Source organism: Mustela lutreola, chromosome X (genome assembly GCF_030435805.1).
Source record: "Mustela lutreola isolate mMusLut2 chromosome X, mMusLut2.pri, whole genome shotgun sequence".
Taxonomy (NCBI): Eukaryota; Metazoa; Chordata; class Mammalia; order Carnivora; family Mustelidae; genus Mustela; species Mustela lutreola.
Genome location: NC_081308.1, coordinates 116,849,051 through 116,875,668, shown reverse-complemented (window position 1 = coordinate 116,875,668; position 26,618 = coordinate 116,849,051). Strand labels below are relative to the sequence as shown.

At 43.2% G+C, this 26,618-nt stretch overlaps 1 protein-coding gene across 3 annotated transcripts; it reads right to left on the bottom strand.

The window, feature by feature from the left end:
- Positions 1-184: 184 nt before the first annotated feature.
- On the bottom strand, positions 185-26,618 carry ZNF449 (zinc finger protein 449). 3 transcript variants are annotated; one of them, XM_059157653.1, is made up of 5 exons: positions 26,548-26,618; positions 23,962-24,410; positions 21,708-21,957; positions 3,319-3,432; positions 185-3,127 (listed from the first exon to the last, which is right to left on the bottom strand). In XM_059157653.1, the coding sequence occupies exons 2-5, from the start codon at positions 24,313-24,315 to the stop codon at positions 2,244-2,246; spliced, it is 1,602 nt and encodes a 533-aa protein (XP_059013636.1). In that variant the 5' UTR covers positions 24,316-24,410; positions 26,548-26,618; the 3' UTR covers positions 185-2,243. The 3 variants fall into 3 exon arrangements, with proteins under 3 accessions (XP_059013636.1, XP_059013635.1, XP_059013637.1); XM_059157652.1 differs by lacking the exon at positions 26,548-26,618 and adding an exon at positions 26,119-26,514; XM_059157654.1 differs by lacking the exon at positions 26,548-26,618 and adding an exon at positions 26,119-26,513 and having other exon boundaries at positions 21,708-21,912.

The following is a 26,618-nucleotide window of genomic DNA, read 5'->3' as shown; positions in this document are numbered from 1 at the left end:
GCAGCTAAGCCTCCCAGCTAAAACTGACTGTATTAAATGTTCAGAATGATGCCTAAACCCAGCACCGTGGTAGGGACTGCGACGTAGGGTGGGAGCAGGAGTCAGTCGCAGTGCCTGTCGCCACAGCTCAGGGAAGTGGTCCTGAGTTGCGCAAACCACTATATAAATATGACTGAAGCAGGAAGAGCATACACATTTCCACTTTATTAAAATATTGCATAGATACAGAGCAGTTGGGCACATCCATTCTAAGGCACTGTCCTGGTTTGAATGCAAGTCCACAAGAGAGAAAAGAGAAGCCGTTACATTCCGTATTGTTCATCTCTACATTCAGACTCCTCCCACGTTATGTGTTTATTGCTACTGGGATCTCAACGTGAACCCCACACTTACAGCAGCATCATACAGGGACCCGGATGACAAGAATTAAAGACACACCCTGGCTCTAGCACTTGGTATGATTTGGCACTTAATTCCAAACTCTCTTGCATTGTTCTCCATGTGTTTCCCAACTCTTGTTTAACTAACGATATCATAAACTCCTTATGAACCGGACTCATGGATTCATGTCTTTACTGGTTTCCATTAAGCCTGGAACAGGAGTAGTTGGGCACATAGTAGTTGCCCCCGAAATATGTATAGTCAATATCACTTCCGAGAACGACAATGGAATAGAAAAAATATATATACTTTCCCTCATTCTTGATTAGGGAAAGGATGACTGGTGTCTTCAAAAAGGGAAAATTCTTGAACGTCCTACCTCTTGTGTTTCGTAACAAGGAACTAGGCTGAATGATTATTTTCAGGTACCAACAGCTATAACTGACAAAGAGAGTTCTTCCCTTGTTACAGGACTTTGAGTCATTACCATGATTACTTGAGAATGTTTATATAAGTAGCAATATGTGTGTGTGTTTATAAGTAAATTCCAAAGAGGCTGAGAATCACTGAGTGATGTACAAATGATCTCAAGTAGTGACCCCCACCTCCTTAATGATGTGTGTATTACATAAAAAAAAAATGTATATATGTAGAAAACTTTTCATAACACCCCTGAAACAACTGGAAATAACTAGGTTTGGGAGCAACAAGACTATACTGATAGCTACAGATATATTTGTTAAAGACAGTGTGTTCCAAGGAATATTTGCAGGATACTAGTTCCGTGGGTTATTACTGGGTGTACATGACAAAGGGTTCTGGGGTCAAATAGGCTGGCAAAACACTGTGCCAAAAGAGGTGCTTTTTTCCACCTTTACCGGAGGGCCTCTCAGACACTCCCACAGGCTGATGGGCACTGTGAATCTAGAAAGTGGAGACAGCAGGGAGTCCTGGAGTTATTTGTAAAATATCTTGCAGAACTAAGTGCCCTATGACATACAGTTAGGGGGCCACTGAATTTAAGAATGGGTAAAATTTTAAAAGCACTAAGAGACGCATTGGGTGAATACCAAAGGAGAGTACAAAGCAAAGGACACTGGTTCCTCAGTCAGTCTAAATTGAATCGGATTCTACTTGTATGACATCAACCGTCAAATGGACTCTTCCACAAAGAGCTTACTTACTCTATGAACAAAAGAAATCCTCAATGGAATACTCAGTTCTATGTAGCATCACCCCAGACCGCCAACTAAGCAGACTAGCAAACTCTGCACAACTCATAACTAAAGGTTAAAATCTTAATTTCCTTAAAAATAAAAACTTCCAATGGACATAACCCCATTCTTACCAGGCACATGTGTTCCCAACACATTTCTATCATTTGACAAAATACACTGTCTCCTTTCTTGCTACTTAGGACACATAAAGCTTTGAACTAATATAATCGCCTTTAACAATGACAGCAGAAAAATTCTGGGGCTGCTATAGGAGATACGTTGATGGACATGGTTATCCATCATATTAACACTACCCCGAAAAGGACTGTCATCGATTATATGCTTTATGCTTTATATCTATGATGCGGTTGGCCTGGAACACAAAACATTTCATTGTAATAAAAAAAAAGTAAGAGACAGAATAAATCAACTCTGGGAACATTGCAAAGGTAGATGGATACTCTAGAATTCAAATACATTGGAAGTTGGGGTTCAGAATAGTTTTTAAAACCTGTTCTCACAAGCTCAAACAAAAAGGTTCTTCAAAGACAAACAGGCTGCTTTAAGTTAGTGTCAATTTCTTTTTTTTAAATTTTATTTTAGTTAGTGTCAATTTCTGTGGCAGCCTGTTGCCTTTAACAATTCTCAAAGAAGTCCTCTAAAGTGAGTGACCTGGTGCATAATGAGGCCTGCCCTCTGCCTGAAGCTTTTAGAACAGTGACTGCACTTGTATGGCTTCTCCCCTGTATGAATTCGCAAATGAATAACAAGGCTGGGTCTCTGTCTAAAACTTTTCCCACAATAATTACATTTAAAAGGTCTCTCTTCTGTGTGAGTTCTCTGATGCAAAGTGAGAGCTGTCAGTCTACTAAAACTTTTACCACAACTGTGACATCTGTGAGGTTTTTCACCTGAGTGTGTTTTCAGGTGTCTTTTGAGACTCGATCCATGACAAAAGCTTTTCCCACACTCCAGGCATTTGTATGTTTCTTCTTCCGAATGGGTTCTCTGGTGGCCAATCAGGTGCGACCGCCGAGTGAATCTCTTGTTACACACGGTGCACTCATAGGGCCTCTCCCCTGTGTGCAGCCGTTGGTGTCTATATAGGTCTGAACTACGGAGGAATCTTTTTCCACACTCGGGGCATTTATGGGGTTCCTCTCCTGAGTGAATTCTCTGGTGCCCTGTAAGTTGCGACTTCCGAGCAAAACACTTCCCACACTGAGGGCATCGGTGAGGTTTGTCCCCCGGACTCTTTTTCTTCTGGGGCCTGGGGTTGAGAGGTTCTTCCAAGTTGGAATTTTCAGGTTTCTCTCCTGCCGAGGGCTCCTGCTGATCTACCAGTTTTGTTAAATCTGTCTGTAGGTCCTCTGGGGGGCTCTCCCACTGATTCTCCAACGGCACATAGTCCTTCTGCAAAATGGGACCATGGAGAGCATTCCCCTCTAGAGTAACAATAAATGGGTACATGCTCTCCAGTTTTTTCTGTTTGGAAGTTTCATCTTCATTTTCTATCCCAATCTCAAAACCTGAAAGAAGAAACAAAAACAGCAGCTGTCACCGTGTCCCACAGAGGAAAAAACCGTGAGGGAAAGTGAAGAGTTGTATTAAACCACCTGTAGGAAGGCAGAAACTTTGAGGAGAATCCCAAACTCTTTATCCTGATCAAGGTTGAATTTTTCTTTTTGCTCTTCTGTGGGATCCGCGAATAATTACTTACCTATCTTGGAATCAAGTAATTGCTTCATTTCTTTGGACTCTTGTAGTTCCTTCACCCACGCTTCTTCCCGAGGCTCCAACGGAAAGCTCACGTCAAGCTTTGGTATTGGATATCCTGCCCGTAAGAAAGACGAGAAGTGTAACAGTTGACGTCACCAAGGTTTTTCCTTGATGGTATCTTGGACATGTGGCTGCTTAATGTCTACTTCCTCCCCAGTTAGAATGACTTGACCCCCAACTTCTTACAAGAGTCTTTTTCAAAGATGACACAAAACATGAAATTCAAGGCTATTCTCCTGTAATCTACTGAAGGGGAGTACATTTTTCTGTGTTGAAATCAATGCACTAAATGATTTCTGTATCTATTTTGATATTCAATTATTCAGGTCAGAGCCAAAACGGGAAGTAAATCTTCACAATGTTCTTGCATATTAAAACCGAGAAATGCTGCTCTTGAGTACCAAGCAAAGAGAGAGCTGAAAGTAGGGGTTATGAAACTGTTTACTAGAATAACTTCCATGGAGATTTTCAAATTAAAATGGAAAAGGATGAAGCTGGCAATGAGCAAAAGCAGTGTTTGTTTCAGCCCAAGTCCAGAAGTGCACTCTCTTGAAATGAACCCAAACAACTCTCAAAGTGTTTCTCACTGCCAGTCTAAGAACAACTCAAACAAGAGAGCGCCCAGGGGGCTCAGTCTGTTGAGCATCTGACTTTTTTTTTTTTAAAGATTTTATTTATTTATTTGACAGAGAGAGATCACCAGTAGACAGAGAAGAGAAGAGGAAGCAGGCTCCCTGCTGAGCAGAGAGTCGGATATGGGACTCGATCCCAGGACCCTGAGATCATGACCTGAGCCGAAAGCAGCAGCTTAACCCACTGAGCCACCCAGGCGCCCCAAGCGTCCGATTCTTGATTTCGGCTCAGATCATGACCTCAGGGTCGTTATATCAAGCCCTGAGTCACACTCTGCACTGAGCGTGTAGCTTGGTTAAGATTTTCTCTTAAAAAAAAAAAAAGAACGGGGCGCCTGGGTGGCTCAGTGGGTTGGGCCGCTGCCTTCGGCTCGGGTCATGATCTCAGGGTCCTGGGATCGAGTCCCGCTTCGGGCTCTCTGCTCAGCAGGGAGCCTGCTTCCTCCTCTCTCTCTCTGCCTGCCTCTCTGCCTACTTGTGATCTCTCTCTGTCAAATAAATAAATAAAATCTTAAAAAAAAAAAAAGAACTAGGACAAGGTTCTACACTACTGTTCCCTACCACCCCTTTCCTCACTGAGAGCTGCTGTGGCTTGTGTTCTCTTTCCACAACCTTTCCTCACCTTCCTCAGCTCTGGCGAAGTGTATTGGTCTGCAATACAGTGTGGGATGGAAATTGCTGATTTTAAATCTAAATGGAGGGGCGCCTGGGTGGCTCAGTCAGTTAACTGACTGCCTTTAGCTCAGGTCATGATCCCAAGGTCCTGGGATTGAACCCCGTGTTGGGCTCCCTGCTCGGCACGGAGCCTGCTTCTCCCTCTTCCTCTGCCTCTCCCCGCTGTGTGTGCGCTCACTCTCTCAAATAAATAAAGTCTTTTAAAAAAACAATATAAATCTAAATGCAGGATGCTGTTTAAATATCAGTATTAGGGCATCTGGGTGGCTCAGTCAGTTAAGCTTCTGCCTTCTGCTCAGGTCATGATCCCGGCGTTCCCAGATCAAGACCTGTGTCTGGCTCCTTGCTCAGCGAAGAGTCTGCTTCTCCCTCTGCCCCTCAACCCACTTGTTCTCTCTCTCAAATAAATAAACTCCTTATAAATAAATAAATATTAGCATTATCTTCTTAAATATTATCATGATTAAAATAACATTAGCAAGTTAATGACAATTTAAGTTTCAAAACATGTCAAAACAGCAAGTGGACTAAAATACCTTATTTTATATTTTTATGGAAAAAAGACCTTTTAAGATTAGCTCAAATGCATTTCAAATAAAATGCTATTTAAACTCATATTGTTTTTGCTTAGATTTCAAAGCTATGACTGGGATCAAAGGGTCATAAGGCACGGGGAAAAGTGAGAGCAAACAGAAACTTGAAACAAGCAGAGTTAGCAAAGGCATACGCATAAAATACAGATTTATGACCTAAACGTAGCAGGGGAGATGGACTTCCAGCATAGGACCACGAGGAGCTCTGTGGACTTACCTCCTGGTGAAACTGGTGAAAAGTATTAAAAATTTTAAAAAACAAAAACTGGTCCTAAGGGCCTATAGCAAACCAGGAAACATCTTTTTTGGTTAATCTGCTAAAATTCACAAATAATAGGGAGAGTCTTAAGATTTTAAACCGCAACAGTGTCTTCAGTGCCTCTCCCAGCTCCACTCTAGACTGGCACAGCTAAGGGTCCGGGGGAGCCGCTCCCTGGCTCCCCTTCAGAGGGCTACCTTCCTGGGAAGAGCAGGATGTCAGCACTTCTCATCCTACACCACCACCACCACCACCACCACCACCCCTCCCCGCGGCTAACCACTGTTGATTCTCCAATCCAAGCAATGGAGGCTGAGAGGCTGAAGGCTCCTTATGCACCCAGCCCCTCCCAGTGGCAAGAATAATCTACCCCAGGTACTAAGAATCCGAGAGGACTCCCGGATGGTCCTTGAAAGGCAAATGGGACTCAAAGGCAGTGGTTCTATGCCTGCAGCAGCAACCCAGAAAGGCCTGACACTGGGACCTCAAGCTCAGCTCCTAGAGTGACAAAGTTACTGGGAGACTTCACCCACCTCCAGAGCGAGGGATCAGAGATTTGGCCTGAGGGGCGGGGGAGAAGCAGGCGGCAAAACAGGCAGCTCCTAACATATTCGCACAGTAATGGATTCATTTGCAACAGAGAGTGAAAACAGTTGAGCCTAAGGATACTCTCAAAAAGAGGAGAGGTTACAGTGCAAGGCAACCGGAAAGAATCTGACAGATTTATTGACTATACACCCTGAACTGTAGGCTGACTAGTTTGTGGGAGAGAACTGGGGAGAAAGACAGCTAGGAGGAGCCCTCCTGGGATCAGAACAAATCTCAGAAATTGACCTCAGTTATTAGCCCAACAAAGGTATCTGAAATGGACTGGCTTCCTCTCCCAAGAACTTATGCTCTGGAGCACTGTTGGAAACAGTAGAGCAATTGTTGGCAATTAATGGCTAGGTCAGGTCAGAGAAAGAGACAGCCAAAGAAAACCCTGTAAAAAGTATTGTCATTCAAGGGTGACAGTGACTGTGTGCACACCCAGGGCTGGGCTCCCTTATGAGCAACATCGAATGCTTAACATTTCAGAGTGGACTAGACCTCACTAAAATAATACAGCCATTTACCAAACAAATAAACAACCAACAATAACAAGCCCTGGGGAGAAAAAAGGACAGAGAATTGGTACAATATATTATCTAAAATGTCCAGTTTCCAACAAAACATGCTGAGACATGTATGTGGACAGGAAAGTATGACTCATACTCTGGGGGAAAAAAAAAGGGGGGCAGGCAACAGAATCTGCCTATGTTAGTGACTACATACTAAATTCGACAAAGACCTGCAAGTAGCCATTATGAGTATGTTCCAAGAAGGAAAGGAAACCCTGATTAAAGAAGTAAAATTGGATGACAAACATCACAACACATCAAACAGAGAATATCAATAGAAAGTATAAAAAAGCATCCAATGGAAATTCTGGAGTTGAAAACTACAATAACTGATATGGAAAATTCACTAGAACAGCTCAGGAAGAGATTTGAACTGTCAGAAGAATTAGTGAACTTGAAGATACATTAATAGAGACTATATTATCAGAACAGAGGAAAAAAGAACGAAGGGAAATTAATGGAAGCTCAGAGAGAAGTGGGGAGCCACTCAGTGCACTAACAGGTATATAATGAGAACCAGGAGAGGAAAGAAAGGAGCAGGGAAAAAAACGGAACAAATAATGGACCCAAACTGCCCAGATATACTGAAACACATTCATCTACTCATCTAGGAGGCTCAATGAGCTCCAAGAAGACAAACAGGAAGAGACCTACAAACAGACGTATGATAGTAAAAACTCTTAAAAGTCACAGAAAAGAAAGAAAACCTTGAAAGAGAGGAAGAGAAAAACGACTTGTCATTTACAAGGGAAGCCAAATGAAATTAAAAGCTGAGTTTTCATCAGCAACAGTGAAGGCCAGAAGATAGGAAGATAGCATATTCAAAGTGCTCAAAGAAAAATGAAAAATGCCAACCAAAAATCTTTATCTGGAAAAGCTAGCTTTAAAATGAATGTGAGAAACCCCTAGGTGGCCCAGTCAGTTAAGCATTAGACTTGATTTAGGCTCAGGTCATGATCTCAGATTCATGAGACTGAGCCCCATGTCAGCCTCTGCACTGGGCAGGAAGCCTGCTTGAGCTTTTCTCTCTCCCTCTGCATCATGCCCTCTCCCAACACTCTCCTCTCTTTCAAAAATAAACAAATAAATAATAATAAATGAATGTGAAATAACATTTCTGATAAGCAAAAGAGGCCCGGTCAGTTGAGCATCTGCCTTTAGCTCAGGACATGATCACAGGGTCCTGGGACTGAGTCCCGCATCGGGCTCCCTGCTCAGTGGGGAGTCTGCTTCCCCCTCTCCCTCTGCCTGTCCCCTGCTTGTGCTCTCTCTCTCAAATAAAAAATTAAATCTTTAAAAAAAGAAAAACTGAGAGGGGGTGCCTGGGTGGCTCAGTGGGTTAAGCCTCTGCCTTCGGCTCAGGTCATGATCTCAGGGTCCTGAGATCGAGCCCCACATCAGGCTCTCTGCTCAGCAGGGAGTCTGCTTCCCCCTCTCTCTCTGCCTGCCTCTCTGCCTACTTGTGATCTCTCTGTCAAATAAATAAAATATTTTAATAAAATGAGAGAATTCATTGGTAGCAGTCTTGCCTAACAAGAAATACTAAATAAAGGAAGTTCCTCAGTCTGAAAGCTAGTGATTCCAAATGGTAATTCAAATACACACACAAAAGGGCACAAGTAAGGGTGATTATATAATTATAAAAGACAATATATACTAATTTGTTTCTTTTTTCTCTTAAAATATTTTCAAAGCAATTGTATAAAACAATATATATGTAGTACATATATGTAGTATATATGCTGGGCAAATAATCTAGAAATGTAATATATGAGAGCAGATGAGAGCAAAATGTACTGGGCTAAAGAAATGACTCCAGGGGCACCTGGGAGGCTCAGTGGGTTAAGCCTCTGCCTTCAGCTCAGGTCATGATCTCAGGGTCATGGGATCAAGCCCCATGTCGGGCTCTCTGCTCCACGAGGACCCTGCCTCCCCCTCTCTCTGTTTGCATCTCTGGCTACTTGTGATCTCTCTCTCTGTCGAATAAATAAATAAAATCTTTAAAAAAAAAGAAAAAGAAATAACTCCAATTAATAACTAAAATCTACAGGAAACCCCTAGGGCCAATAATACATTATATGTTAATTTAAAAAATAAAATTAAATAAATAAAAAATAAATACATCTATAGGAAAAATGAAGAAAACCAGAAATATAAATAAGGTTAATATAACAAAAGCTATAATATCTATTTGTATTCCTTCTCTCTCTAGCTCTTTTAGAAGTCTTAAAATTACATAAACTAGTATCTTTAACAATACACAGTTGAGTTTCTAACTTTTTTTGAGTTTCTAACATTTTTAATGTTATATGTATGATAGCAATATCACAAGAAGGGAGAAAAGAGAATACAGCTATATAGGAAAAAAAATTTTAGGGGAGGGAGGGGCAGAGAGGGAGGGAGAGAGAGAATCTTGTTTTTTTTTTTAATTTTGTCAGAGAGAGAGAGCACAAGCAGGGGGACCAGCAGGCAGAGGGAGTAGCAGGCTCCCCACTGAGCAAGGAGCCCGATGTGGGACTCGATTCCAGGACCCTGGGATCATGACCCTAGTGGAAGGCAGACACACAATAGACTGAGCCACCAGGTGTCCAGCAAGAGAGAATCTTTTTTTTTAATTTTTTATTTTTTATAAACATATAATATACTTTTATCCCCAGGGGTACAGGTCTGTGAATCACCAGGTTTACACACTTCACAGCACTCACCATAGCACATACACTCCCCAATGTCCATAACCCCACCCCCCTCTCCCAACCCCCCTCCCCCCAGCAACCCTCAGTTTGTTTTGTGAGATTAAGAGTCACTTACGGTTTGTCTCCCTCCCAGTCCCATCTTGTTTCATTTATTCTTCTCCTACCCCCTTAACCCCCCATGTTGCATCTCCACTTCCTCATATCAGGGAGATCATATGATAGTTGTTTTTCTCCGCTTGACTTATTTCGCTAAGCATGATACGCTCTAGTTCCATCCACGCCGTCGCAAATGGCAAGATTTCATTGCTTTTGATGGCTGCATAGTATCCCATTGTGTATATATACCACATCTTCTTGATCCATTCATCTGTTGATGGACATCTAGGTTCCTTCCATAGTTTGGCTATTGTAGACATTGCTGCTATAAACATTCGGGTGCATGTGCCCCTTCGGACCACTACGTTTGTATCTTTAGGGTAAATACCCAGTAGTGCAATTGCTGGGTCATAGGGTAGTTCTATTTTCAACATTTTGAGGAACCTCTATGCTGTTTTCCAGAGTGGTTGCACCAGCTTGCATTCCCACCAACAGTGTAGGAGGGTTCCCCTTTCTCCACATCCTCGCCAGCATCTGTCATTTCCTGACTTGTTAATTTTAGCCATTCTGACTGGTGTGAGATGATATCTCATTGTGGTTTTGATTTGTATTCAGAGAGAGAGAGAATCTTAACCAAGCTCCATGCCCAGTGCAGAGCCCAGCACTGGGCTTGATCTAACAACCCTGAGATCATGACCTGAGCTGAAATCGAGAATTGGATGCTTCATCAGCTGAGCCACCCAGGCACGCCTGAAGAAATATTTCTGTATTTCACTAGCATTAAATTAATGTAAGTCCAAAGCTGATGATAGTAAGATGTATGGCTAATCTCTAGAGTAACTACTAAGGAAATAACCAAAAATAAATGCTGTAACTTCACTTATGTAAAGTGCTACATTCAAAATAATTACTTTTGTGCCAAAGAAATCAGCAAATGAAGGAAAGAGAAACAAAAAAGATATGAGACATATAGAAAACAAAAAGTAAAATGGCAGGTGTAGATTACACTATATCAAAAATAAGATTAAATATGTATGGATTAAACAATTCAATCAAAAGGCAGAGACTGTCCTACTAGATTTTAAAAATCCAAGTACACGGGATGCCTGGGTGGCTCAGTGGGTTAAAGCCTCTGCCTTCGCTTCAGGTCATGGTCCCAGGGTCCTGGGATCCAGCCCCGCATTGGGCTTTCTGCTCAGCGGGGAGCCTGCTTCCTCCTGTCTCTCTCTGCCTGAACCCTCTGCCTACTTGTGATCTGTCTGTCAAATAAAAAAGTAATAATTAAAAAATAATAATAATTAAAAAAAATAAAAATCCAACTACATGCTGCCTATGGGAGACACTTTAGATTCAAAGATAAAGAGACCAAAGTAGAGGGATGGACAAAGATGTATCATCCAAAAAACACAAGACAGCCAGATTGACTACACTAAGAGCAGACAAAATGGAAATCAAAACAAAAAAAGCTACTAGAGATAAAGAGGATTGTTTTATAATGATAAAATGACCAATCAATCAAGAAGATAGAATGATTATAACCATATAAACACTGAAAAACAGAGTACCACATGCATGATTGCAAAAACTGACAGAAGCAGTAAAAGCAGTATGACAACTGAGCAATGACAGTTGGAGAATGCAATCCCTCTCTACACTGCTGGATAGAAAATTAGGCAGAAGATCAACAAGAGAAGACAAAAACTTACAAGCCAACTAAATGTCACAGACATTCATAGAACACTCCAACCAAGGGCACCTGGGTGGCTCAGTTGGTTGACCTGAGCTGCCTTCAGCTCAGGTCATGATCCCAGAGTACCGCAATCCAGTCCCATATCGGGCTCCCAGCTCCACGGGGAGTCTGCTTCTCCCTCTGACCTTCTCCTCTCTCATGCTGTCTCTTCCTGTCTCTCAAATAAATAAATAAAATATTTAAAAAAAAAAAAAGAATACTCCAACCAAGAAGTGTAGAATATGCATTCTTCTCAAGTGCATATGGAAAATTCTCCAGGGCAGTCAATATGCTATACCATAAAACAAATGTTCAAAAATGTAAAAGCCATACCCTTAGGCCATTTCTGCTTCCAAGCAAAGTGAACAGCCAGATAAACCACTCGAAACAATGTTCTCGGAGGCGCCTGGGTGGCTCAGTCAGTGAAGCATCTGCCTTTGGCTCAGGTCATGATCCCAGGATCCTGGGATTGAGCCCTGCATTGGGCTCTCTGCTGAGCGGGAGGCCTGCTTCTCCCTCTCTCACTCCCCCTGCTTGTGTTCCCTCTCTTGCTGTCTCTCTCTGTCAGATAAATAAATAAAATCTTAAAGAAAAAGAAGTAACACTGATTCTACATAATGTCTCACTGAACAAAAGAGAATGCAATACTTTCCAACACTCTTTAATGGCATAAGGAAAGAAAAATGTATCGATGGAATAGAATCAATATTTAAGAAGTATCAAATATCCTTGACATGTATTAGCAACTGACTTGTTATAAAGGTACCAAGACAATTCCATGGGGAAAGAACAGTCTTGTCCACAAATGATGCTGGGACAACTGGATGTGCACAGGCAAAAGCATGAAGGTCCCCCTCCTCACATCACATACGAATGTTAATTCAGAATGGATCAATGACCTAAATTTAAGAGCTAAATCCACAAGACTCTTAGAAAGAAACATAGGTATTAATCTTCATGACCTTGAATTAGGCAACAGTTTCTTAAATATGACATCCAAAGTATAAACAACAAAAGAAAAAATAGAAATTCTCCCTAAACACTTCCAAAAACTAGAAAAGGAGGGAAGACTTGGCCACTCATTCTATGAGGCTGGTATTACCCTGATAACAAAATCTGATAAAGACAGGACCAAAAAAAACTATAGACCAGTATCTCTGATGCAAATGGATCCAAAAATCTTCAACAAAATACTAGCAAACCAACTCCAGCAACATATAATATGAATTATACACCAGGATCAAGTGGTATTTATCTCAGGAATGCAATGTTGACTTAACATTCAAAAGTTAAAGAAATAGGGGCGCCTGGGTGGCTCAGTCAGTTAAGCATCTGTGTTCAGCTCAGGTCACAATCTCGGGGTCCTGGAATTGAGCCCCATATCGGGCTCTCTGCTTAGCAGGGATGCCTGCTTCTCCCTCTCCCTCTCCCCCTGCTTGTGTTCCCTCTCTCGCTGTCCCTCTCTCTGTCAAATAAATAATATATTTAAACAAGAAGTTAAGGAAATATATCATTACAAAAGAAGAAGAGTAAAAACCACATGGTCATCTCAATAGACACATAAAAGACATGTGACAAAATTCACCAGTTTCTTGATAAAAACACTCAATATTCCATGAGTAGAAGGGAATTTCCTCATCCTCATAAAAGGAATTTATGAAAGACTCATAGCTAATATTATAAATAATGACAAAAGACTATGTACATTTCCCCTGAAATAAGGAACAAAACAAGGATGCCCAGTCACACCATTTATGTTCAACATTGTACTGGGGGTCCTAGTCAGGGCAATCAGGAAAAAAAAAAGAAACAAAAATATATCACTCTGTGGAAGGCTCTTCTCCCAGAACTTGATGTGACTGGCTCCTTATTAATCAGGTCCAGCTCCAATGTCACCTCCTCAGAAATAACTTCCCCGACCAGAAATAAAACAGCCCTGTCAGATTTCAGTATCATCTCCCATTTACTACTTTGTAACATTCATTTGTTTATAAGTCAGTCTCTTCCATCTAGAATGTAAGCTTTGTGAGATCAAGGACTTCACTTATCTAGGGGCGCCTAGGTGGCTCAGGAAGTTAAGTGTCTGCCTTTAGCTCAGGATGATCCCAAGGTCCTGGGGCAGAGTCCCCTGCCAGGCTCCTTGCTCAGCAGGAAGCCTGCTTCTCCCTCTGCCTGCCACTTCCCCTACTTATGCTCTCCCTCTCTCTCTAATAAATAAAATCTTTTTAAAAAAAGAAAAAAGAAAACAATTCCACTGACAATGCTATTAAGAAAGAATAAAATACTTAGGAACAAATTTAATAAAAGCAGTTTAAAACTTACACTGCCCTATGACCCAGCAATTGCACTACTGGGTATTTACCCTAAAGATACAAACGTAGTGGTCCGAAGGGGCACATGCACCCGAATGTTTATAGCAGCAATGTCCACAATAGCCAAACTATGGAAAGAACCTAGATGTCCATCAACAGATGAATGGATCAAGAAGATGTGGTATACATATACAATGGAATACTATGCAGCCATCAAAAGAAATGAAATCTTGCCATTTGCGACGACATGGATGGAACTAGAGCGTATCATGCTTAGCGAAATAAGTCAAGCAGAGAAAGACAACTATCATATGATCTCCCTGATATGAGGAAGTGGTGATGCAACATGGGGGCTTAAGTGGGTAGGAGAAGAATAAATGAAACAAGATGGGATTTGGAGGGAGACAAACCATAAGTGACTCTTAATCTCATAAAACAAACTGAGGGTTGCTGGGGGTAGGGAGTTGGGAGAAGGGGGGTGGGGTTATGGACATTGGGGAGGGTATGTGCTTTGCTGAGTGCTGTGAAGTGTGTAAACCTGGCGATTCACAGACCTGTACCCCTGGGGATAAAAATATATGTTTATAGAAAATTAAAAATTTTTTTAAAAATTAAAAAAAAAACTTACACTTGGGAAATTATAAAATATTATAAAATCTGAAATAAGATCTAAATAAATGGAAAAGCACCCCATGTGCATGCATCACAAATTTAATATTGTTAACACGGCAATACTCCCCAGATTGATCTACATGATTGAACACAACCCCTGCCAGAAACCCAGCTGACTTATTTGTAGAAAGTGATAAGCTGATTCTAAATATCATATGGAGTTGTAACAAACTCAGAACAGCCAAAGCAATCTTGAAAAATAGAAAAGTTGAGAGCTGTCACACTTTCATGTTTCCAAAATATTACAATGCAATAATAAAGACACAGTGGTATTTCCAAAAAATAGACATATACATCAGTGGAATAGACATGACTGTCCAGCAAAAAACCCATATACCTGTGGTCAACTGATTTTTTTAAGTTTTTGTTTATTTATTTGAGAGAAAGAGCATGAGTGGGGGGAGGGGCAGAGGGAGAAGCAGATTCCCTGCTGAGTAGGGAGGTCCCCCAACCTGGGGATCAATTCTAGGACCCTGGGATCATGATCTGAACCTAAGGCAGAGGCTTAACTGACTGAGCCACCCAGGTGCCTCATCAACTGATTTTTGACAAGGGTTTCAAGGCCTTTCAATGTGAAAAGAACGACCTTTTTAGTGAATCATGCTAAAACAACTGAATATGCAAAAATATATATAAATAGGGGTGCCTGGGTGGCTCAGTTGGTTAAGCATCTGCCTTCAGCTCAGGTCATGATCCTGGGGTCCTGGGATCAAGCTCCATGTCAGTCTCCCTGCTCATTGGGGAGCCTGTTTCTCCGCCCGCCCCCACTGCTCGTGCTTTCTCTCTCTCAAATAAATACAATTTTTAAAAATATAAATATACATATACATATTATTTGGACCCCTACTGTGCAACTTACATAAAATTAACTGAATATGAATTAAGTGGTTAAATGTAAGCTAAAACTATAAACTCTTAGGAGAAAATTTAGGGGTCAATTTTCATGACCTTGTATTAGGCAATGATTTCTAAGATCTGACATAAAAAACATAAGCAACAAAAGAAAAAATAATTAAATTGGACTATCAAAATTTTTTTAAAACTGTGCTAAAAGAACACAATTAAGAGAGTGAAAAGAAGGGCGCCTGGCTGGCTCAGTCACTGAAGTGTCTGCCTTTGGCTCAGGTCACAGTCCCAGGGTCCCGGGATGGTGTCCCACCTCTGGCTCCCTATTCAGCAGGAAGCCTGCTTCTTCTTCTCCCTCTGCCTGCTGCTCTCATTCGTGCTCTCTCTCAAATAAATAAAAAAAATCTTAAAAAAAAAAGAAAGTTAAAAGACAAACCACAGAACATGAAAGAATATTTACAAGTCATATATCTCGTAACAGACTTTATCTAGAATATGCAAAGATCATATGCAATTCAATAATAAAAACACATATAATCCAATTTAAAAACAGGTAAAAACTCTAAATAGGCATTTCTCCAATAAATATATACAAATGACTGCTAAGTCCATGAAAAGATGCTCAACACCATTAGTCTTTGAAGAAATGCAAATCAAACCTCAATTAGATAGCACTTAACACCTACTAAGATGGCTAGAATAAAAGTGTCAGATTCTTTTCAAGTGCACCTGAGACAATTTCTGGGATACAGACTGTATGTTAGGCCACAAGTTAGTTCCAATATATTTAAAAAATGGATATCATTCAAAGTACATACTCTAACCACAATGGGATGAAATAAGAAATAAAACAAAGGGAAAACTGTAAAACTGACTAATTTGTGAAAATTAAACAACACCTCTTACACAACCAATGTATGCAAGAAGAAATCACAAAAAAAAATTAGAAAATACTTAGAAATAGGGGCACCTGAGGGGCTTAGTGGGTTAAGCCTCTGCCTTCAGCTCAGGTCATGATCTCAGGGTCCTGCGATAGAGCCCCACATCGAGCTCTCTGCTCAGCTGGGAGCCTGCTCCCCCCCACCCACCGCCTGCCTCTCTGCCTACTTGTGAGCACTCTGTCAAATAAATAAATAAAATCTTAAAAAAAAGAAAATACTTAGAGATAAATGAAAATGAAAATGCAAAGTACCGGCAATTTATAGTTATAAGTACTTACATTAGTAAACAAAAAAGATCCCAAAACAATAACATAACTTTATAACTTAAGGAACTAATAAGAAAAAAATCCTAAACCCAAAGCTAGTAGAAGGAAGCAATAAAGAATAGGCAGAAATAAACAAAATAAAGACTAGAAACACAATAGGGAAAATCAATGAAACCAAAAATTGTTTTTTTTGTAAAGATCAATGAACTTGAGAAACCTTTAGCTAGAAGAACTAAGAAAAAAAGAAAGGCTCAAATCATTAAAATTAAAAAGGGAAAATAGGGGCGCCTGGGTGGCTCAGTGGGTTAAGCCGCTGCCTTCGGCTCAGGTCATGATCTCAAGGTCCTGGGATCGGGCTCTCTGCTCAGCAGGGAGCCTGCTTCCTCCTCTCTCTATGCCCGCCTCTCTCCCTACTTGTAATCTCTCTCTGTCAAATAAATAAATAAAATCTTAAAAAAAAAAAGGGAAAATAAAATAAGATGAAACAGAGAGGGAGGCAAACCATAAGAGACACTGAACTTTAGGAAACAAACAGGGGGAGGGGAGAGGCAGGATGGGGTAATTGGGCATTAAGGAGGGCATGTGATGTGATGAGCACTCGGTTATTTGTAAGTGACAAATCACTAAATTCCACCTATGAAACTAATATAGTATATATTAGTATATGTTAACTACACTGAATTTAAAGAATTTTAAAAATTAAAGCGGTGATATTACCAATGATTCTACATAAATAAAGAGAATTTTAAGAGTACTATGAACAATTGTACACAAACAAATTGGATAACCTAGATGAAATGGATAAATTACCAAAAACACAAAACCCACCAAGACTAAATCATAAAGAATGAGAAAAATCTGAACAGACCTATAACCAGTAAAAAGAGATTGAAGCAACAATCCCCTGACAGGGACGCCTGGGTGGCTCAGTTGGTTAAGCAGCTGCCTTCGGCTCAGGTCAGGATCCCAGCGTCCTGGGATTGAGTCCCGCATCGGGCTCCTTGCTCAGCAGGGAGCCTGCTTCTCCCTCTGCCTCTGCCTGCCATTCTGTCTGCCCGTGCTTGCTCTCTCCCCCTCTCTCTCTCTGATAAATAAATAAAATCTTTAAAAAAATCCCCTGACAAAGAAAAGCCCTAGACCTGATAGCTTCACTGGTGGCTTCCACCAAACATGTAGAGAAGAACTAATACAATTGTTCTTAAACTTCCAAAAAGGCATGTCTGAGTGGCTCAATCAGTTAAGTATCTGCCTTCCGCTCGGGTCATGATCCTGGAGTCCTGGGATCAAGCCCTGCTCTGGGCCCCCTGTTCAGTGGGGAGTCTGTTTCTCCTTCTCCTTCTGCCCTCTCCCTGTTTGTGCTCTCTCTCTCAAATAAATCAATAAATACAATCTTCTAAAAAAAGCTTTTCAAATAAAGAAAAAAATGAGGGGAAGGAGACACTTCCTAACTAACTTATTCTCTGAGGCCAACATTATCAATACCAAAGCCAGAAAAGTCACTATTAGAAAATGACACACCAATATCCCTTATGAACACTTATTTTTAAAAAAAAAAAAAACCTGAAAAAATTTTAGAAAATTGAATTCAGCAGCATATTTAAAGGATGATACAGGGACGCCTGGGTGGCTCAGTTGGTTAAGCAGCTGCCTTCGGCTCAGGTCATGATCCCAGCGTCCTGGGATCGAGTCCCACATCGGGCTCCTTGCTCCGCAGGGAGCCTGCTTCTCCCTCTGACTCTGCCTTCCACTTTGTCTGCCTGTGCTCGCTCTCGCTCGCTCTCTCTCTGACAAATAAATAAAATCTTTAAAGGATGATACATCACAACCATGTGATATTTGTTCCTGGAATGCAAGAATGTTTCAACATATGAAAATCGGTCAATACAATATGCCACATTAACAGAATGAAGGGAAAAAAAATTATCATCTCAAACGATGTGAGGAAAGCAACTGACAGAATTCAACATCCTTTCATGATAAAAAAGAGAAACACTCAACAAAATAGGAACAGAAGGAAACTGCCTTCACATAATAAAAGCCATACAGGAAAATCCAACAGGGAACTTTATACTCAATGGTGAAAGACTGAAAGCTTTTCCTCTGAAGTCAAGTAGAAGGCAAGGATGCCTGCTTTGGCCACTCTATTTAACACAGTACTAGAAGTTCTAGCTAGAGAAATTAGGTGATAAAAAGAAAAAGGCATTCAAATTGGAAAGGACGAAGTAAAATGGTCTCTATTGGAAGATGATATGATCTAATATGCAGAACTCTTGAAGTTTCTACTAAAAAACTGTTAAAATTCATAAACAAATTCAGCAAAATACCAGGATACAAAATGAACTTGCAAAAATCAGTTCCATTTCTATATACTAACAATGAACAATGAAAAAATCTGGAAACTATGAAAACAATTCCACGTATAACAGCATTGAAAAGAATAAAATACTTAGAAGTTAACTTAAACAAGTATGTGAAAGACTTGTACAATCAAAATTACAAAACATTGATAAAAGAATATAAAGAAGATATAAAGGAAAACACATCCCATGTTCATGGACTAGACAACTTGATATTGTTAAGATGTCAATACTCCCAAAAGTGATGTACAGATTCAATACAATCTATCAAAACCCCAATGATACTCTTTTTTCCATTAATAGAAAAACCTGGGGTGCCTGGGTGACTCAGTGGGTTAAAGCCTCTGCCTTTGGCTCAGGTCATGGTCCCAGGGTCCTGGGATCGAGCCCCGCATTGGGCTCTCTGCACAGCAGGGAGCCTGCTTCCTCCTCTCTCTCTGCCTGCCTCTCCATCTACTTGAGATCTCTATCTGTCAAATAAATGAAAATCTTTAAATAAAAAATATATAATAAAGAAAAAAAGAAAAGCCCAGGAGTGCCTGGATGGCTCAGTCAGTTAACCATCCAGCTCTTGATTTCAGCTCAGGTCACGAGCTGAAGATCATGAGATGGAACCCCACATCAGGCTCCGCCCTGGGCATGGAGCCTATTATAATTCTTTCTCTTCTTCTCCCCCACAACCACTGCTCACTCTCTCTAAAAAAAAAAAAAAAAAGAAAAGAAAAATCCATACCTAAAATTTATATGAAATTTCCAGGGATGCCCAAATAAACAAAAAAAAAATTTGGAAAGGAAGAATAAAGCTAGAGGTCTCATACTTCCTGATTTCAAAACTTATTAAAAAGTGACAGTAATCTGGGCGCCTGGGTGGCTCAGTGGGTTAAGCCGCTGCCTTCGGCTCAGGTCATGATCTCAGGGTGCTGGGATCGAGTCCCGCATCGGGCTCTCTGCTCAGCAGGGAGCCTGCTTCCCTCTCTCTCTCTCCGCCTGCCTCTCTATCTACTTGTGATTTCTCTCTGTCAAATAAATAAATAAAATCTTTAAAAAAAAAAAAGGGACACGGGCGCCTGGGTGGCTCAGTGGTTAAGCCGCTGCCTTCGGCTCAGGTCATGATCTCAGGGTCCTGGGATCGAGTCCCGCATCGGGCTCTCTGCTCAGCAGGGAGCCTGCTTCCTCCTCTCTCTCTCTCTGCCTGCCTCTCTGCCTACTTGTGATTTCTCTCTGTCAAATAAATAAATAAATAAATCTTTAAAAAAAAAAAAAAGGGACAGTAATCAAAAAAAAAGTGACAGTAATCAAAATAGGTTGGTACTGGCATAAAGACAGGCATATAGACCAACAGAATACAATAGACAGTGCATAAATAAACCTTCATATATATGTGGAAGTGATTGTTACCAACAATACCAAGATCATTCAATAGTGAAACATTAATCTTTCAACATACAATATTGGGAAAACTGGATTATGCACGTGCAAATAAATGAAGTTAGAACCTTATGTAAGAGCACATGCAAAAGTTAACACAAAACGGATCAAATTCCTAAAATTAGGACCTAAAATTATAAAACTTGGAAGAAAACCTAGAGGAAAAGCTTTGGCAATGATTTCTTGGATATGACATCTAAAGTACAGGCAACAAAAGAAAAAAGTGGGCACAGAATACTTCATGAAAAATTAAAAAATTTATCCATCAAAAGCTTCAACAGAGTAAAAAGGCAACCGACAAATGTGAAAAGTATTCGCCAATTCTATCTGATATGGAATTAATATCCGGAATATATAGAGAACTCTGAAATTCAATGGCAAAAAGCAAGTGGATTTTGCAATGCGCAAAGGACGTGAACTGAAAAGAAGATATCCAAACGGTCAATCAGCACATGCTCAATACCATTAATCACTTGAGAAATGCAAATCCCAACTACCCTGAGAGGCCACCCCACACCAATGAGGAATGCTGCTATCACAAATCGGAAAGCAACAAGTGTTGGTGAGGATGTGGAGAAACCAGAAAGGTTATGCACTGTCGGGCGGCATGGAAACTGGTGCAGCCGCTGTGGAGGCTGCTCTTCAAATAAAAATAGAATTCCTGGGGCCCCTGGGTGGCTCAGTGGGTGAAAGCCTCTGCCTTCGGCCCCAAGTCATGATCCCAGGATCCTGGGATCGAGCCCCGCATCGGGCTCTCTGCTCAGCAGGGAGCCTACTTCCCTCTCTCTCTCTGCCTGCCTCTCTGCCTACTTGTGATCTCTCTCTGTCAAATAAATAAATAAAATCTTTAAATAAATAAATAAATAGATAGATAGATAGATAAAATAGAATTCCCGTATGATTCAGCAATTCTACCTCTGGTGTGTGCCCCAAAGAAGTAAAAGTGGGGCCTCGTAAAGGTATGTGCACACCCATGTTCATACGGGCACTACTCACGACAGCTGAAACACAGAAGCAACCCAAGTATATGCCTATGGAAAACAGATCAACAAAATGTTATTTAGCCTTTACTTAGATAGAAATACTGACCCACACTACAACGGGCATAAACCTGAAGGACATTCTGCTAAGTGAAATAAACCAGTCTCAAAATGACAGATACTATATGATCCCGTTTATACGAGTTACATAGCGGAGTCCAATTCAGAGAGATGGAAAGTTGAATCGTAGTCTCCAGGGGCTGGGGAGATGCGGAGGTTTTGTTTAAATGAGTATGGAGTTTCAGTTTTACAGAATGAAAGTCGTTATGAACATGTATGGTAGGGATGGTTCCACATTACGAATGTATTCTATACCACTGAACTATACATGTCAAAATGATTAAAACACCAAATCTTGGGATGTGTGTATTTTACAATAATAATAAAAAAACACTGAAAAGAGAAAAATAGGCTTCTTGAGCAGGGTCATCAGCTGAAGGGGTTCTGAACCCCACTTGATGTCCCCCACTCTGTTCCCAGCTATTCCCAGAGGGCACCCCTCCTCATACTCCTGATCCCAGTGACCCGCTTCCATCCGGTAATCGGTGTTTCTAACCCAACCCCAAACCTGGGGAGCTCTCAAGCTCTCAAAAACACGAACCACAGAAAGGAAGTGAACCCCTTGCCTTACCAGGGTCCAGGAAGGGCTGGCAGTCCTCAGCAGCTCCGTAGCCCAGCTCTGGCAGCCCTGCTTGGGGCATCCAGGCCTCGGCACCAGGGGCGTCCGGGGCAGGTCCCATCACCTGCAGCGGGGGCGACTCCAGGTGGATGTTTGGTGGTACATGCGCAGGGCCCACTGGTGCCAGCTCCTCCAACAGCATTTCCTGCCTATCAATCTGGGGGAAAGGGCACATCCCATCACTCTCCAGTCGACACCGGCGCTGCCCAGGGACAACAAAAGGAGCCACCCATGTGATTTTAATTTTCTAGGACCCACATAAAAAAAGACACTGGTGAAGTTGATCATAATGACATGCACGATTTCACCCAGTATGGCTAAAATACCGTACTTCCAGAATATAATCAATATGGACAAGCATTCATCAGACATTTCACCTACTTTCTCTTTCTGACTCGGTCTTCTGAATGGGAGGAGCATTTTATACTCACAGTGCATCTCAGTGTGGACTAGCCACATCTCTAGGTGCTCAAGAGCCACTCTTGGCTGGTGGCTACCGCACTGGGCAGTGCACAATGAGGCCAAAGGCAGATAAAATCCTAGAGAGCAAGCCAAAGCCAGCAGACAGAGAAAGAAAGGGAACACCATGATTTCATTCTCTCCTGGGGGCTGGGGGTGGGCGACAGGAAACTTTGGAAGACTCTGGCTCTGGCAGGCTACCTGCAGATACCTCTCAACACACGATGCCAGGCCCCTAGGGCCCAACAGGAAGCCCTTTCTCCCTTCCGCCAAAAGTTCTGCCCCATGCCAGGGGACTCTGAGTGGGGGGCAACGGCGCCGCCACCAAAGGCTGATGCGGCACCATGGCAGGTGACTGTCTGAATTTAGCAGACAGAGATGTGAGTCTCATTCCCGGTGCGGAATTGCTCTGGGCCCCCACCAACTCTGGAGTGTCCCCACAAACTTTCATCTAGAGACAAAGAGCCTGTCAGCATCTCCCCAGTACTCATACAGTCACGAAATATTTCTGCATGATTTAGCATGACTCGAATCTTCTGGGAATGCCCTACTTTGGACATCAGGCAACCACTTTATCACTTATTGTTCAGCCTGACTAACACGTGTGGCCACTTGGGAAAGTCAGAGACTAGCCGAGCCAGTGGCTGTCGCCTTTGTGGTGAGTCTCTGCATAGACGTGAGCATGTGACAACCTCATGAGGTTTTCTTTCAGGTGCGGTCAAGCCCCAACGTGTATGTTTGCACACTCATTCAATGGTGACAAACTACATTACTTTATATCTTTTCTGGGCTCAACTTCACTCAGGTTGGCAACATCTTCTTATAGAGTTAGTTAAGGGGCGCCTGGGTGGCTCAGTGGGTTAGGCCTCTGCCTTTGCCTCAGGTCATGATCCCAGGTTCCTGGGATCGAGCCCAGCATCGGGCTCTCTGCTCAGCACGGAGTCTGCTCCCCCCAACCCCGCCTGCCTCTCTGCCTACTTGTGATCTCTGTCTGTCTAATAAATAAATAAAATATTTTTTAGAAAGAGTCAGATAATAAATAATTTACACTTTATGGGGCATGTTAGTCTACTGTGTCCCGTTCTTGTATTAACAACCCTCTAAAAAGGTAATAACGAGGGGTGCCTGGGTGGCTCAATCAGTTAAGCAGCTGCCTTCGGCTCAGGTCATGATCCCAGAGTCCTGGTGTCAAGTCCCACATCAGGTTCCTTGCTCAGCGGGGAGCCTGCTTCTCCCTCTGCCTGCTGCTCCCCCTACTTGGGCGCTCGCTTGCTCTCTCTCTCTCTCTCTCTGACAAATAAATTTTAAAAATCTTCAAAAAATAAAAATTAAATGAATAAATAAAATAAAATAAAAAGTAAAAATAAAAAAGGCAATAATCATTATTAGCTCACAGGCTGCAGAAAAGAGGCCATGAGGGGCATTTGGCCCACAGCCCACAGAGCACAGACCACAGAGCACTTCTCATAGTAATGTTTTTGATTTTGTGTACGGAAGCAGGTTACATTCTACATAAATTTCGTTTCAGGATAGTAGAAGGTGCAGTACCAAATATTTGTTCCAGAATAGGAGTGGGGTTTAACAGCTGAGAATTGCTGAGCCATATCTGCTAATTCCAGCAGAAGGGAAAAACGAAAATCACTTCAGGGAAAGCACGGAGCTCGCAACAGAAAATGTCTGCTCGAGTATCAGATGTCTCTGCTACTTCTTTTTGTCTCATTACCAAGATCCCAAACTCCTTTCTCACCTGCTGCTCTGGGATCTCCAGTTCTCTCTGTAAGTCTTCTATCAATGACACAACTCTTTCTCTATTCTCTGGGCAATGCTCCCTCACCCACGTCTCTATCTCTGTGGGCAGGATGGTTAGGAACTGCTCCAACACCAGCAGCTCCAGAATCTGCTCCTTAGACCGCATCTTTGGCTTCAGCCACTGACAGCAAAGCTCCCAGAGCTTGTTGAAAGCTTCATGAGGCCCAGCTGCTTCTTTGTACTGGAACTGCCTGAAGCGCTGACGGAAGACTTCACAGTCGGCATCGTAGTCTTGAAACACGGAGCCCTGATTCAACGAGGCCTGAATGGCACAACCCAGGGCCACCGCCATCGCCCCGCTCTGGCCGTGTACACTTTCTCTGGGGCCTGAAGTCTCAGATTCCAATGTGCTCCTCTCTTTAGGCGTCAAGGGGGAGCCACCCACAGCTGAGGACAGGACAAAACGAGAAAGGGGGAACAGCAGTGGTTACCAGTGGCCATACTCGGCTCCCTCAACTTGCTCACTTTCCACCACGCCCTAGAGCAGCGGACCTTAATCTTTGTTGGTGATTTTAAGTATCTAATGAAGGCCATGGAATCACTTTCTAGAAAAACACACAGACATATCGAATTCTGCATCCATTTTCCAAAAATTTACAAAATGTTCTAGAACATACACAGACCCTCTAGAGCTCCACTACCCGATATGGTAGCCACAGGTTCCATGGGGCTGTTTCAGTTTAAATCCATTGAAACTGCACATTCAGTTTCTCATTCGAACTAGCCACATTTCAAGTGCTCCAAAGGTAACACTGTAGAAGGTTCTACCAGACAGCTCACCTCTAGAATTCCTTTGATCCAAGGTTAAGACCTCTTCCTATAAATGACCCACCATAGATGTGCTGGCCTGTAAACTAACACCCAGTCTAATACAAGCTATCTTGTGTCTCCAAATATATATACAGGCCACAAAAGAAACAGGGGAGCACTGATGAATGACCGTAAAGTCCATGTGCCTTGCAGTGACCCATGGTCACCTTCAGCCATCAGCATCTCAGCTAGAGCCTTGCCTCCACAGGCTGCCAATGCACAACCCTTCATTCTTCTCCACTCAACCTACATATACTTCCGCCCACATCAGCCTGACCCTCGTCCTGTGATGGCAAGTCAGAGGACTTTCTCATGACAACAACACACTGCCACAGGGCAGGCCACCAGCCATCTGGTCTGCACGGGTAACCAAGGACACTGATCACATTCATGACACTATGTCCCAGTGCTGTTCCAAGTCTCCCTTTCGTGGCAGGTCACGTGGTGCTCACCCAGAGCGAGCAGGTGGGGACTAGCATGATGTCCTGGGTACAGATGAGCCGACTGAGGCTGGAGGCTCTGGAGCACTGAATAAGCTGTCCCGGGTCTCATGGTCAATGCCAGAGGGAAATGGTTGAGAAGGTTAGAATGAACAGATCTGCAACATTCATATCTAAAAATCATCCAGATGTTCTCAGTGCAATGTCTGAGGTCACCGCCTGGTACAGACCAGGTCTCAACACCAGTAACCACCCTATGCTATGGATTCTCTCTCTCTATTCGCCAAGATGCCTCACATAACCGTCCTCTTCCCTGGAGTGGCACAGGGCAAAAAGCACTCACAGTCTCCCTACTTAGTCATCCCAAACGTACACCGTGACCCTATATCTTGATAGTAACCTGAACTTTTAGCAGCAGACCCATCCACATGTGATCACCTGCTCGCTTTGTGACCCTAACACCCAGTTTCTCCTTAACATGAAAATAATCATAGTACCGAGTTCAGAAAGTGCGGTGGCTGCAGCTGCGTGGAAGCGAACAGCAGCCACGCCTGGCCTGGCCCGGCCCAGAGGAAGCGCTCGAGCAAGGTTACTGCTCCCCACGACTCATTCCTAGAAAGCCTCCACGTCCCCTCCTGGGCACCGAACCCTCTCCTCTGGAAGGCATCCAGGAACCGGGCCGGCTTGGGCTGTGGACCCGCCCTGACCCTGCTCAGCCTCGCAGCCCGCCGCCCTCCCCAGAGGGGCCCGAACCCTCCACCGCGTCCCGCGGGGCCCTCACTGCCCCGCCGTCCCTCCACCCGCCCTCCCGCGGGGAAACCTCGCTGCTGCACCCCAGGACTCACGGCTTCTCCCCAGACCGGCCCGAGCGAGCCCGCGCTCACACGGCCCACGGATAAAGAGGGTGTGTGCAAAGCGGGCACTCGCGGAAAGGCGAGGAGAGACACGTCGCGAGAACGTCTAAAAGCCGGATACAAATCGGCTGCCTGGGGCGCGGGCACGGCCCCCGCGGGCTCCCCACAGGATGTCCCGGCGCCCCGACGGGCGCTCTGGCCCGGGACAACCCCGGGAAGGCCCGGCTGGGTCGCAGGGAGCGGCGGCGGGGACCCGGGCCGGATAGGGGCCCGCCGCCCGTCGCTCGTCCACGCGGCCGCCGCCGGATCAGGGTTGGCGGCCGCCGTTTGGTGTAGCCCTAGCGGGATGTGAGCCCCGCCGCCCTCGCCCGCGCCCGCGCCCCAGGGACGGCCACGCCCTCTGGCCGCTCGGGGACTCACCGCCTCGGCGCCCACGGCTCTCCCAGGCTCCCTGGGGCAGCTGCGCAAGACGCAGGCGCGCGCCCGCCCTG

Bases quoted from the DNA above. Each gene is read 5' to 3' on its own strand.
- ZNF449 (XM_059157653.1), bottom strand. From the start codon at position 24,315: ATGGCGGTGGCCCTGGGTTGTGCCATTCAGGCCTCGTTGAATCAGGGC. The intron at 21,958-23,961 runs GTGAGAAAGGAG...GTCCCTGGGCAG, and splicing joins TGGAGATCCCAGAGCAGCAG to CGCCGGTGTCGACTGGAGAG. The intron at 3,128-3,318 runs GTAAGTAATTAT...TTCTTCTTTCAG, and splicing joins ATTACTTGATTCCAAGATAG to GTTTTGAGATTGGGATAGAA.